The sequence below is a fragment of the Limulus polyphemus genome, unplaced genomic scaffold (genome assembly GCF_000517525.1).
Source record: "Limulus polyphemus unplaced genomic scaffold, Limulus_polyphemus-2.1.2 Scaffold1595, whole genome shotgun sequence".
NCBI lineage: Eukaryota > Metazoa > Arthropoda > Merostomata > Xiphosura > Limulidae > Limulus > Limulus polyphemus.
Genome location: NW_013667205.1, coordinates 21,215 through 34,013, shown reverse-complemented (window position 1 = coordinate 34,013; position 12,799 = coordinate 21,215). Strand labels below are relative to the sequence as shown.

The 12,799-nt window shown below is 32.9% G+C and overlaps 1 protein-coding gene across 1 annotated transcript in view; it reads left to right on the top strand.

Annotated features, from left to right (window-relative positions):
• The window catches only part of LOC106464239 (fibrillin-1-like), a 145,626-nt gene extending 136,694 nt beyond the window's left edge, over nt 1–8,932 (top strand). The window contains exons 61-66 of the mRNA XM_022391951.1: nt 1,371–1,499; nt 3,000–3,119; nt 3,215–3,344; nt 4,492–4,807; nt 6,133–6,335; nt 6,544–8,932. Of these exons, the coding sequence (XP_022247659.1) occupies nt 1,371–1,499; nt 3,000–3,119; nt 3,215–3,344; nt 4,492–4,807; nt 6,133–6,335; nt 6,544–6,700 (1,055 nt within the window). The 3' untranslated portion in view covers nt 6,701–8,932. The remainder of the gene's footprint in view (nt 1–1,370; nt 1,500–2,999; nt 3,120–3,214; nt 3,345–4,491; nt 4,808–6,132; nt 6,336–6,543) is intronic.
• Nucleotides 8,933–12,799: the final 3,867 nt, after the last annotated feature.

Below are 12,799 nucleotides of genomic sequence, written 5' to 3'. Positions count from 1 at the left end.
CCTACTAACCATGACATTTAGAAAATATAAGTTACCCTCATTCTCATGAGTAAATTTAATATTAGGGTGTAATAATAAAAGATACAGAACATTGTAGTGAAAATAAAATGAACATTATTTATCGAGAATCTAATATTAATAAATATAAAATAAAAGAAGCTGTTTTAATAAAGGAATACAAATCTATAATAAATATAATGCAAGGAGTTGTTTATACTTATACTAAACTCAAAGTTATGTTTCTGACATTGGCGTGTTTAGTTGTGCCAACTACCTAATGATGCCACATTAACAGTGTTGAAACGTTTTAAACGTTATATTTTTTCTATCCCATTTTAGCTCTTTTCTAAATTTTATAGAACAACTTGTTCATGCAGAATACAATAGATACAATCATTTGGTGTGTTTTGATGATGTTAAAGTCAAACAATGCGGTACCTATAGATATAAAAGTCATTGTCCATAATCATATTCAAACAGTTTTGCACAAGATTTTGCAATATTTAAATTGTCTTTCTCATGGTGGAAGTGACTTTTGATACATTGAACCTGTTTACTAAAGTACAAGAAAAATATCTTTATAGGCACATATATTCCCCGCATTCCTGCTACAAGTATAAGTTCAAAATTTGAAAACAATCTTCCCTTCATTCGTATGTAAAGCTTTTCTTAAGTTCCAGTAAGTAGTACATGTGTGTAAATCTAACATCTTGCTTTACACCTGAAATTATTTTATAGTCTTCTCCTGGTAAGCAAGATACATAGTTGACTTTTCAACTAGGTTTGTTTTATGGTGTTATCCAGATATTAATGAATGTGTGGATTTAGGTTTGTGACTAGGTTTGTTTTATGGTGTTCTCCAGATATTAATGAATGTGTGGACATAGGTTTGTGACTAGGTTTGTTTTGTGGTGTTATCCAGATATTAATGAATGTGTGGATTTAGGTTTGTGGCCAGGTTTATTTTGTGGTGTTCTCCAGATATTAATGAATGTGTGGACATAGGTTTGTTTTGTGGTGTTCTCCAGATATTAATGAATGTGTGGATCTACATTTGTGGCCAGGTTTGTTTTGTGGTGTTATCCAGATATTAATGAATGTGTGGATCTAGGTTTGTGGCCAGGTTTGTTTTGTGGTGTTCTCCAGATATTAATGAATGTGTGGATCTAGGTTTGTGGCCAGGTTTGTTTTGTGGTATTCTCCAGATATTAATGAATGTGTGGATCTAGGTTTGTGACTAGGTTTGTTTTGTGGTATTCTCCAGATATTAATGAATGAGTGGATCTAGGTTTGTTTTGTGGTGTTCTCCAGATATTAATGAATGTGTGGACATAGGTTTGTGACTAGGTTTGTTTTATGGTGTTCTCCAGATATTAATGAATGTGTGGAACAGCCTCATTTGTGCTCTCCTCTTGGAACCTGTCGAAACATTCCAGGAAGTTTCAAGTGCATCTGCCCACGAGGCTACGTTACTGATCCATCAGGAACAATGTGTATTGGTGAGTGTTTGTTTTAGCTATCATTTTTTCACTTTCCCTGCTTTATACCAATCTGTGTTTGGACACTGTTTGGTGTTTGTTAAAGGCTGCTAATAAGCAGGCACTAGTTTTTCAAAATTACTTAATACAGTGGTAAACTGCTTGTTTCATATGAATATATAAATTCACTACTTATTTCTTTATTTATTTGGTAATTAAAGATGTTTGATAACTTTAGGTCAGATCATCTAAAGACATAGTAGGTTATTGAAAATGTGTTATGCTTGTGATTTTTGTTTTTCGCGATTAATGATTTAAAGCAACAGATTATTAGATATAGGTTTGTAATATTTGTCATGTATTTATATAGAGCTACTCACAGTGTAATTAATATGTTTTCTAATAAAAAAACAAAGTATAAAACCTTTCAGACAATTTACAAATAAAAAGTTCATCTAAAAATCACGAATTAGACTGATACACATCAATATTTATATTTAACAAGGACAAGATACAATTTTACTTATAAAGTTACACTGAAAACAATGTAAATTTTACAATAACACATGCTTTAGTCACGTTTCTGTGTAAAAGAAGAACACCATAAATAGAGGTTATAAACTGTTTTATCTTACAAAACAAAAGTTCCTTATTGCAATATGAAATTTAAATGTTTTTTTCCATAATTCAGCTATACAGATTTTGAAAATAACGTTAATGTTTTTTCTATCACATAAGGATTTTTGACAAGTCAGGAAGAAAAAAAACTCTTACTTAGATCAAAATATAATTTCGTTTACCACAATGAAAATTTTTTATTATTATGTTTGTTAGCAAGTATACAAACAAACTGAAGAAAAGGGAAGAACATTGATGTCAAGTGAATATCCATCCTCAATCATCCTGTTTTTTTTGTGTATGTGTGAAATCTACGTCTCTTAGTCTCAAAACTACGTGTTGTGTTTTCTATTTTATGTATTGCATTATGATGTTTTGTGAAAAATCTGTACGTGATGGAGAGAAATGGATATCATTTTTGGATTCAGCATAAAGGAATTACTGTGAAACATATAAACATTTCAAGACAATAAAACCATCACAGGCCTACTTTGCCAGCTTAACCTTCTCTGTTTGGATGATTATTTAACAAGTTTGCCATGTAGGCCAGAAAATGTTTATTGGAGAACTTCTGCTTGTCCACCATATGTGTACAGAAGTCTTTAAGTACAATAGCTAATATTGTTGAATGTGAACCTTTTGAAGATTTGCTGTGTTTGAGTAATTATTGAGGATTTACTAATATTACACCTCACTTTGTGGTGGTTTTGAGTTTGTTGTTGTATATAATATTTGTAAGGAGTTCTGGCAGTGGAAAATACTTTTATAACATATAATGGTTTTTAATCAATTCCATGCCTTTTCTTACTGCATCCTTATCGATATCAAAATATTGATATTTTTATAACTAATGAATATAATATAATATTAGACTGACTTTGAAAAGGCTTATTTTGTCAACAGATTCAGATGAGTGTCTGCATGATGGACGCTGCCAGTATGGATGCGAAAACCTTGAAGGAACTTACCGATGTGCGTGCCCACCAGGGTTTGTTCTACATTACTACTGGAACCAGTGTATAGGTGAGTAAAACAGAGATTATAACCTCAACTGTTGTTAATGTTTCACAAAGAATTCAGAGCAATAAGTAGCACGTAACTAACACATTTTATTATAGATGGTAGCAGACTTGGTGGTGGTGGTGGTACTCCCTGCCATGGTAGTTCCTGTACTGATGGTTGCGTTCCTAATGGAGCAAATGACTATATATGTCTGTGTCCAGATGGATACCAAAGAATTGGGCAAGGGTAAGTGTAAGTAGTCTTGGTCAACTGTAATCATAGTTTTGTGTAAAATAAATAAATAGAGGGAACAAACAAACCAATAAAATAATAAGTTTCTTTTTTTATAATACGAAATTTAAATATTCCCTACTTTGAAATGAGTACAATTGGATGTTTTCAATAACATTTGTGAGCTTTGTTTCACTATCATTTCTCAAGTTATGGTATTTTAACTTTGGATAAGGTAAAGCTTCTTTTAATACATACTTACACAGTTTGATAAGAATGGTAAAGTCCAGAAAAATTTAATCACCTATATAACTTACATTAACCATTTTGAAGCCGCTATTGTTTAAAGAATTTGGCTATATTTAGCACGGTAGCCTAACCACACCCATTGCTGCTTATATTAATAGAAACAAATTTTCACAATAAATAATACTGATATAGATTACCGTTTTAGTTATTTTTTACAACAATTTCTAATGGTGCATTTTAACTGGTTTATGGAATTTTGATATTTTATTAGTAATAGTATGTGTGCAAAAAAAAACAAACAATATAGTACCTGAACAGAAATATTACACATTTTCCTGTATGACTTGTCAAGGTTCAGAAAGAACTCTTAAGTATTTATATTAATATGTCCATTCTGTAGATGTATGTTTTACCATGATGTGTACTCACCTCACTCTCGAGTTTTCTATTTTATTAAAAGTGTTCACGAATGTATTCAGGTGTATTTATCCCAATTAAGTCTTCTTTTTTTTTCAGCAGTAGGGGTGAGGGCTTATTACGCTAAAAAACTGGTTTTGGTAGATACCCAAAGTGGACACAGTACAATTACAATTAATTTCGCACATCAACAAACAAACAAAAACTTTTGCAAAAGTCCCCCAGTTGCACAGTAGTATGTCTGCAGACTTACAATGCTAGAAACTAGATAGATATCCGTGGTGGGTAGTGCACAGATAGCCCTTTGTATAGCATTGGGCTTAACTACAAACAAAAAAATAACTTGGGCTAAAACCTCTACCTAATATATTCAATTACCAATTTTTATCATTTCATATTATCACCCTAATGGTGACTGATACTACCATTCTAAGATTGCTATACTATTAGGTTTGTTGCCTAATATATCAGCAAGTATGTTTGTTTTATGTCACAGACACTGTGTGACCACATCAACATTTCAGTCGTTTGGAACAAAACGTCCTTTGGCCAATGGTGGAGAAGCGTATGTTAATGGCCTACTTCCTATTAATGGTGGACAATTTCTTCCGGGCCCTGGTGATTACGGAGATAACAGACTTGCACAGTATCCTTATCAGCAGCACATTCCTGAAACTGGTCGTTACGTTCCTTCCACGGACAAGATAATCTCCACAGAGGGTTGCTACGCTTGTGGTTCTGATGGGAGACGAAGCAAAAGAGATTTGGCAGGGAAAAAATGGCAATTTTTCAAACGATTAACTTCGGAAATGGTATTTGTCATTAAGTTTGAACCATCAAGTTTTTATTTCTAGATAACTGACAGATTGTTTTTACAAAGTTATTAAATTTCATATTTGTATACATGAAAAAGTTCTGTTAAATATTTCATTTGTAACCATATATTATTGACCAGAAATTGACAATTTAGTCAACATTAAATGGCTGGAAAGAAGTAAAAAAAAGTTTTTTAACATATGTAGCTTTAGATGTGTAATGGTGGCTAGCATGAAACTTGTATGAATGTGTATGGTATTCTCAGGTAAAACTTATATGTCCTGAAATGATAAGATAGGTTCATGGAATTATGGGAGATTCCAAAAAATATTTCTGAAAATGGAATAAAGTGGTTGGATGGAATATAAATCAGAGTGTATGTGTGACTGGACCTGGGCTGTTCTCTCAATGATAAACTGACCAAATCTAAGGTTTCTTAGCCAACTCCGGAATGTTAGGCTTACCCAGAGTGACTAGTGCCATGCACGTGGCTAGTCATTCCCATTCAAACTTAAGGGAGGTTGTAACCTCAAGGCAACAGTCTTTATATAAACTTACAAACAATAATTCTACTGTTCAGTAAAAAGGTATAAAAAGCATTGTATGCCTATGTACCAGAGCTAATTGAAAGACCACTAAGCCTGGTCTAGAATTTTCATACAATTTAAAAGATAATGAAGCGGGTGTGAAATTGAATACCTTAATCTTATTATTATATCAATAATAATGTTGCTCTAATATCAGTACTTAGTTGGTTCAACATTTATCAGTGATGTCCATTATCTATAGTGGCATGCTATTTACATGTATTACACTCTTTAAATCAGTAATGATTCACTTATTTATTATATGATGGTGATTTAATTTTTTTTTGTAGTTTGTTAGCTCATTTATTGAGTTTTGATGCTATTATAAATATTATCAGTAACTTCCGATTAAGCCAACTATAAGATCAGAAATTTCTTACAGTAGCTAATTTTATATACTTTTTAACTAAGGATATACAGTATCTTAATAAAAAAGTAATTAAAATAATATACTGAATCATCGCATGGGTACCCTTACTGTTATTGATGTTTTGCAATCATAGTTCAAGTAACATCATGCAAGGTTCAGCCAGATTAAGAGACTTAGGTTAGTCCTAAAACTAACAGTGGAAAAAAATCTTTAAGTTTAAAAAATTAAATGTAATAATATGATAATGGTATCAATAACAAATATTGTTAATGGAATATACATTTATTTACAAGACACAAAATCTAGTTGTTTGTTTTAAATATTTCATCTTTCAAAACATTGTCTTTATTTTCTAATCTTACAGAGGCAGTGGCAAAAGTCTCAAAATATTTCTAATATGACACAAGCAATGGACCAACCAATAATTGTTAAACTTCCAGTCTCTGCCGCTCGTCCAAAGCTCCGACTTCTTCAAATCCATCCCATTATCACTTTTTTGAAAGACAATGAAAAGTATGAGATATCGAACAACAGTAACACTGATGGATTATTTCAACTGGTTACCAGGTAGTTCAGTTATAACGTATTTTACTACTGTCTTCTTTTAGGTTTTATTTAAATATAAGGAAGGATTGTAAGCTCTACGAGATTTGATGAAACTGATTTACTCTTTTTGTAAGCATATTTAATTTTATAAAGTAACTTTAAATCAATTTTAATCTCTGTTGTGTAATGTATTCTAGCCACAAAAGTAACTTTTGAACATCTCTTCCAGACAAGATGGGGCAGTATTGTACTTGTCAAAGAAAATAAAGCAACCGGGAACCTACTTTCTCAACATCAAGGCTAAAACAATCATCCCACTTCCTCTGAAGGAAGACGCACGGAGAGAGGCTTTCCACATGACTGTTCACCTACTAGTTACCAAGTAGTTGTAAAAGCCAAGTTTCAAACAGATGTAGCTGTGGCTGATTGGTTATTCCAGTCAGAATGTGGTATTAATGGTGTGATGATTCATATTTGCTTTAATCTTGTGTTTAACTTTGTTGTTGTTGTTATAGTATTTTCCTCTTAGTATGGTAACCCTCCTTTGCTAGGTCAGAGCTTGTAGATATACTTGAACTTTCATGCAATAATAATGGAAACAAAAATTAAGGTATTTTGAAAATATTAACATCACACATACTATTCAGGTGGATTATTATAATTTGTATTCTGAGTAAATAAAAAGCCCCCCACCTTTATAAGGAAACGATCTGGCTGTTTAACAGATCATCTCTTTAACAACAAACAGTATTGACATGCATGTGAAAAGGATGAATATTTACATGAAGACCAGAGTGTTACGTTAAAGTTGAGCACATCATGTCAAATACTGGAAGCTGAAAAAGGATCTTAATTATTTTTTAGAAGTGACTTAGTGAGAGGGACACTACACTAAGAGATAAGCTCTTACACCACTATTCCACTACATGCCAGCCAGTACACAGTATTTACTGTCTACTTTTTATCATTAAGAATGAAACAATAGAATAGTTGAGGGTTTTATTTTCATCTCTGTGTCACGTCCCGTGTAAGTCAAGTATTACACTAACCTATCTGGTATCTAATAATATTCCACACAGATATGTTGCTTTGTGTTAGTGTTGTGTACATTATTAGGGTCACTCCCTCTCTCTTTCACTCCAATTTTAAGTTATTTTCTGACATTCAAAATATGGCCGAAACAGCCGTAAAGTCGAATGTATTGATAAATGTCCTTTCAGATTTTTACAATACAAATACAAATACTGCTAACTGCAACTGAAAGTTTGATACGATGTTAAAATTACTTCCTTCTTGCGCATCTGTACAATACAGCAACTGAATGCTGTTTGTAATATTACTCAGATACCATGTTTTATTATGTTGGCCTTAATCTTTGGAAGTTATAGACTGACCACATGTATTCCAAATTTTTTCAGCCATTTGTCTTAAATGTGCCTTAACCAACCTCTGTACAAGTTTGTTGCTAGAGCTAATAGCCACTGCCATTTTTGGGAATTCACCCAAGAGCTGCTTAAGCAATGTTCCATATTTAGTTTTCTGTAAATGTATACTTACTCTTTTATAAAAGAAGTTAGATATTTTAGTTGACCATGTACATTAGCATTTGCATCCATTTTTGACTGTACATACCCCTGATATGATTCTCGGGATGGTACTGGCCAAGTTATTGAATTAGTAATTTCTTTATTATGAAAAGTAAACTAATAATATTCAGTATATGATACCAAAAATAACATGTTAATGCAAAATATTTACTTACTAAGTGTTTTTCTAAACTAATTGTGATATCAGTTTAAAATATATATCAAAAAGTTACTTTTCTGACAATTGTGAAAAAAATCCAAGTAGCTTTACTTTTATTACATCTGCAAAATCTTATTTAACTTTCAGTTTTGGAATTCCTTTTATCTTGGATATATCTATATTAATTTTTTAATTATGATTACACTTATTACTCTTGGTATGTGCATAGCAGTAAGTATAATCGTAATTGAAAGATTAGTAACAACTCATTAAGAAAAAAAAAAAAGCACGATACATTTCACATACAGAAATGAAAATGGAAAATTATGTAATTGTGAGTTTCTTTCTGGACAGAATAAGGATTTAAACACTAGGATGCATTGGTGTAATAAGAAACAAACTGCTTTAAATCTAAGAAACAGAGCTTTGTCTAAACACTATTCCGTTTGAATTAAATCAATAGTATGAAACTACAATTCAATTAGGATAAAACTAAGAGCAGATTATTAATGAACTTGTATTGAAAGAGAGAGAGAAGAAACATTTATCAGTGTGTTTGCTTGAATGTTTGTAATGAAAGCCAATAGTGTTCTGTAAACAAAGAATGTCTCGAGTCTTTCATGTCAACTTAAAAATTTATATTCATCAAAAGAATCTAAATTATTCTTAAGGATACTCTAACCAAATCTTATATAATTCTATCCTACGGCAAGAATATTCTGTGATGACACGGTTTTTTTTTTTAATTACTCACATATTGCAGGTCTGTAGTCTTTCTTCGTAATGTAACAACACAGATATTAACTAGTTTTTTTTGCAACTTGTATTTGAAAACTGTACTAAAAATGAAAATTAAAAGTTTTTATTTCTGATGTTTTCTGCTAAGAATTTGATTTTTTTTTTCATGTGAATAAAAATGTATTTGTTCATAAAGAGCATTTCATATGGAAAACAATTAGAAATGCTGCTGTTGTAACTTGCCTGGTGTCCAAGAGTTCTCGAGTTTGAATCCATGCTGAGAAAATAGTCATTAAGTAACCACAGCAAAACTGTCCCACAAACCTCAAAAGAATCTGCACTTGACTTGTGGTCATCCAACAGATCTCACATAAATTACAAGAATGTGTCTTTTTGTGTGTGTGTGAGTTGGGAAGAATGTAGTCATTTGAGTAGTTAAAAAATGCCTTGGTAGCAATTACTACTGGGTTAATCATTTATCTCACTTGATGGAGCACTCACCTGGTCTGTGAGAGGTCGTCGTTTATTTAACTAGATGGAGCACTCAAATGACCTGTGACAGGTCCTTGTTTATCTCACTTGATGGAGCACTCACCTGGCCCATGAGAGGTCATCGTTTATCTCACTTGACGGAGCACTCACCTGGTCTATGAGAGGTCATCGTTTATCTCACTTGATGGAGCACTCACCTGGTCTATGAGAGGTCATTGTTTATCTCACTTGACGGAGCACTCACCTGGTCTGTGAGAGGTCGTCGTTTATTTAACTAAACGGAGCACTCACCTGGTCTATCGAGAGGTCCTTGTTTATCTCACTTGACGGAGCACTCACCTGGCCCATGAGAGGTCGTCGTTTATCTCACTTGACGGAGCACTCACCTGGTCTATGAGAGGTCATCGTTTATCTCACTTGACGGAGCACTCACCTGGTCTATGAGAGGTCATCGTTTATCTCACTTGACGGAGCACTCACCTGGTCTGTGAGAGGTCGTCGTTTATTTAACTAAACAGAGCACTCAACTGACCTGTGACAGGTCGTCGTTTATCTCACTTGACGGAGCACTCACCTGGTCTGTGAGAGGTCACAGATTCAATTCTGAGCCCAGCAAATGTAAAAATGGAAACCAATACTGCAAGTACCAAAATGTACCTGGCAGAAATAATGCACCTTAAGCTACTTGGTATTAAGATAAAGTAGAAGAAATTGTTTTTCAACATAATATACAGAGTAGCCAAAGGGTAATAAGACTCTAAAACAGGTTTTTCTTGAAAGCAGTCTATTTGATGACACTGAAAATGTGTAAATAAAATAAGTCTGTTCAAATTGCTCTCATTCAGCTGATACCATTGACCTATTGTGTTTCTAAATATTATGTCAGTGTGTGTGTGTGGCAACTATCCACAAAAATCAACTTCTGATGTCAAAATAAACTAGAATATGTTTGAATTTTCAGTCTTAATTTAAGAACTATTTCTGTCTATTATGTTGAAGCAATTTTGTCTGCTTTAAGAAATAATTGTTCTTATTTAATTAATCATAATCTCATGAAAAACCCACAACATGACTACACTTGAAAGTTTATAAGTATACTTTATAGATCTTTTTACATTAAAAATATTACAGGTATTTATCTCTCATGAAGGCAAAAATGTACACCCCAAAATTTACAAATTAGTTACATTGAGCTATCTGAACTCTGCCCATGGTGGGGGAGCCAAACCCCAGATTTTAGCCTTGTAAGACTGTAAAACTAGTGCTAAGACTACAAGTTAGTAGTTATGAAAACTTGGCACTGCTGCTTGTTAATATGTATTGCAGGACAAATGTTGATAGAACAGCAAAAAAAAAAAATCATCTACTATAAATAATAGTTGCTAATATAGTGTAACTTTGCTCGTCAAGACTATGTATATTAAGAAATTGTAACATTTTCTGATCTGTGCTGTAGCATAAACTCTAGTCATTTTAAATTAGTAATAATTTTTTGATTTTTTTTTTTACTCAAATTAATCCTTTCTGATTCAAATTGGCTGAGCGTATGAATTTTACCTTGACATTTAATGAGTTTATGGTGAAAATATAGTAAACTGGTACAACAATTGTTATTCTAGACATCTTTCCAAACTACCAAGTATTTCTGTAAACAAACAATGCAGATATGACAAAACGAATCAATATTCATTCACACTGTTAAAGCCTTTAAAACTTGTATAAATAGCAGTGGAAACTCATATGAACTACACATATCATAGCTAAGTTATACAGTGGAGTGTGAAAGTTTCAATAAAATTCAATTACCTGAACTGTGAGTACAAGTTCATTCTTTGAAGAAGGGGAGGAGACTTTTAACTCGAAACAATAAACAAAGAACTTTACAATGTAGGTAACTGAATCCTCACCAAAGGTACGTGAATAGAGGAACTGAATTTAAATAACAACTAGGCAAAACTTACAGTTAGCAATAAAGATAGAAAAATGCACATTAATGGATTTCATGGTTTTCTATATGTATTGAAAACAGTAGAAACTTAAATTATGTCAAGTAGATTAAACATAAAAAAATCATCTGTGTTTTGTAATGTACATAAATTACTCAAGACATTCTGTGGTCCACTGAACCATTGTAAAGTTATGTTACTTGAGACAATCTGTGGTCCACTGAACCATTGTAAGTTATGTTACTTTGAGAGTGTGATTTACTAGACTGTTGTAAGTTATGTTACTTGAGACATTCTGTGGTCCACTGAACCATTTAAGTTATGTTACTTGAAATGTTCTGTGGTCCACTGAACCATTGTAAGTTATGTTACTTGAGACAATCTGTGGTCTACTGAACTGTTGTAAGCCATGTTACTTGAGATACTCTGTGGTCCACTGAACCATTCCAAGTTATGTTACTTGAGACATTCTGTGGTCCACTGGACTGTTGCAACAATATACAGATAGATAATAGTATACCTGAGATACTAAGTTTGGGTGGTTCAGTGATCAATGTCCTAGTGCGTCTGGATGTGAAAAACTGGGATATATTCATCATTCAGTTTAGCCATGGATACAACCCTACAGTAAATCAAACAATACATAGGGTTAGGTTCAAAGATATGGCTCTATGAGGAGTTTACATAGGAAAGCTTTCCTGAGCATGATACCCTCTGATTGTGAGGAAACCCTCATTGACAACATTTTAGAGGATCTGCTAAGTAACCCCATGCAGCATTTTGTTGATCTCAATAATGTTATGTCTCTGGTTGTGGTTGTCTCTGTGGCAGCACAGTTCAAGGTTGTTACATAACTGGACACTGAAGCCATAAGACACCAGCTCCTATGTCTCATTCTGCTCCTGGACAGTCTCAATGATTGGCAATAACCATCAAGACCTAACAGTAATATTGACAATCTGTTGACATGGGCACCACATGGTTTTATAATCTAGATGCCATGGTATCTCTTGGAGACAACATTTCTCAAGTCTAGTTGCCATAGCTGTACCATCTATGCAGCAAGGGACAGAGCTTATTGTAAATGTGCCTTAGCAGGTCACTGGGTGTAGGATTTAAAACATCCTGTTGTAATACGATCCACTTTTGCTGCATAAAATGCAGGACAGTTAACTGCATGTAATGGCTCTGGCTTGTTGAAATTAATGGAGACTGAACTGTATCTGAGAAATTTATCAATGATCCGTGAAAAGTTTTGGATTTTTTACACAGTAGTTGGTTTTATGCATATTTGTTCCAGCTATAGTTGTCTTTGGATATTAAATATATTGCATACTATATTTGCATACAATTTTAATATATTCAAATTATAAAAAGACTGTGGGATAGGTCAAATAAATAAAAAGAAGGAAAGGACAGATGTAAAAGGTCATGGGAGGTTATTGAAAATAATATTTTGCCTTACTTTAACCAGGTAAAACACCCAAGACCAGTCATAAGTTATGGAATTTTGTGTTGCTACTTTGTTGTACATTGGATAATGATGCTGTAAGAATACTAATT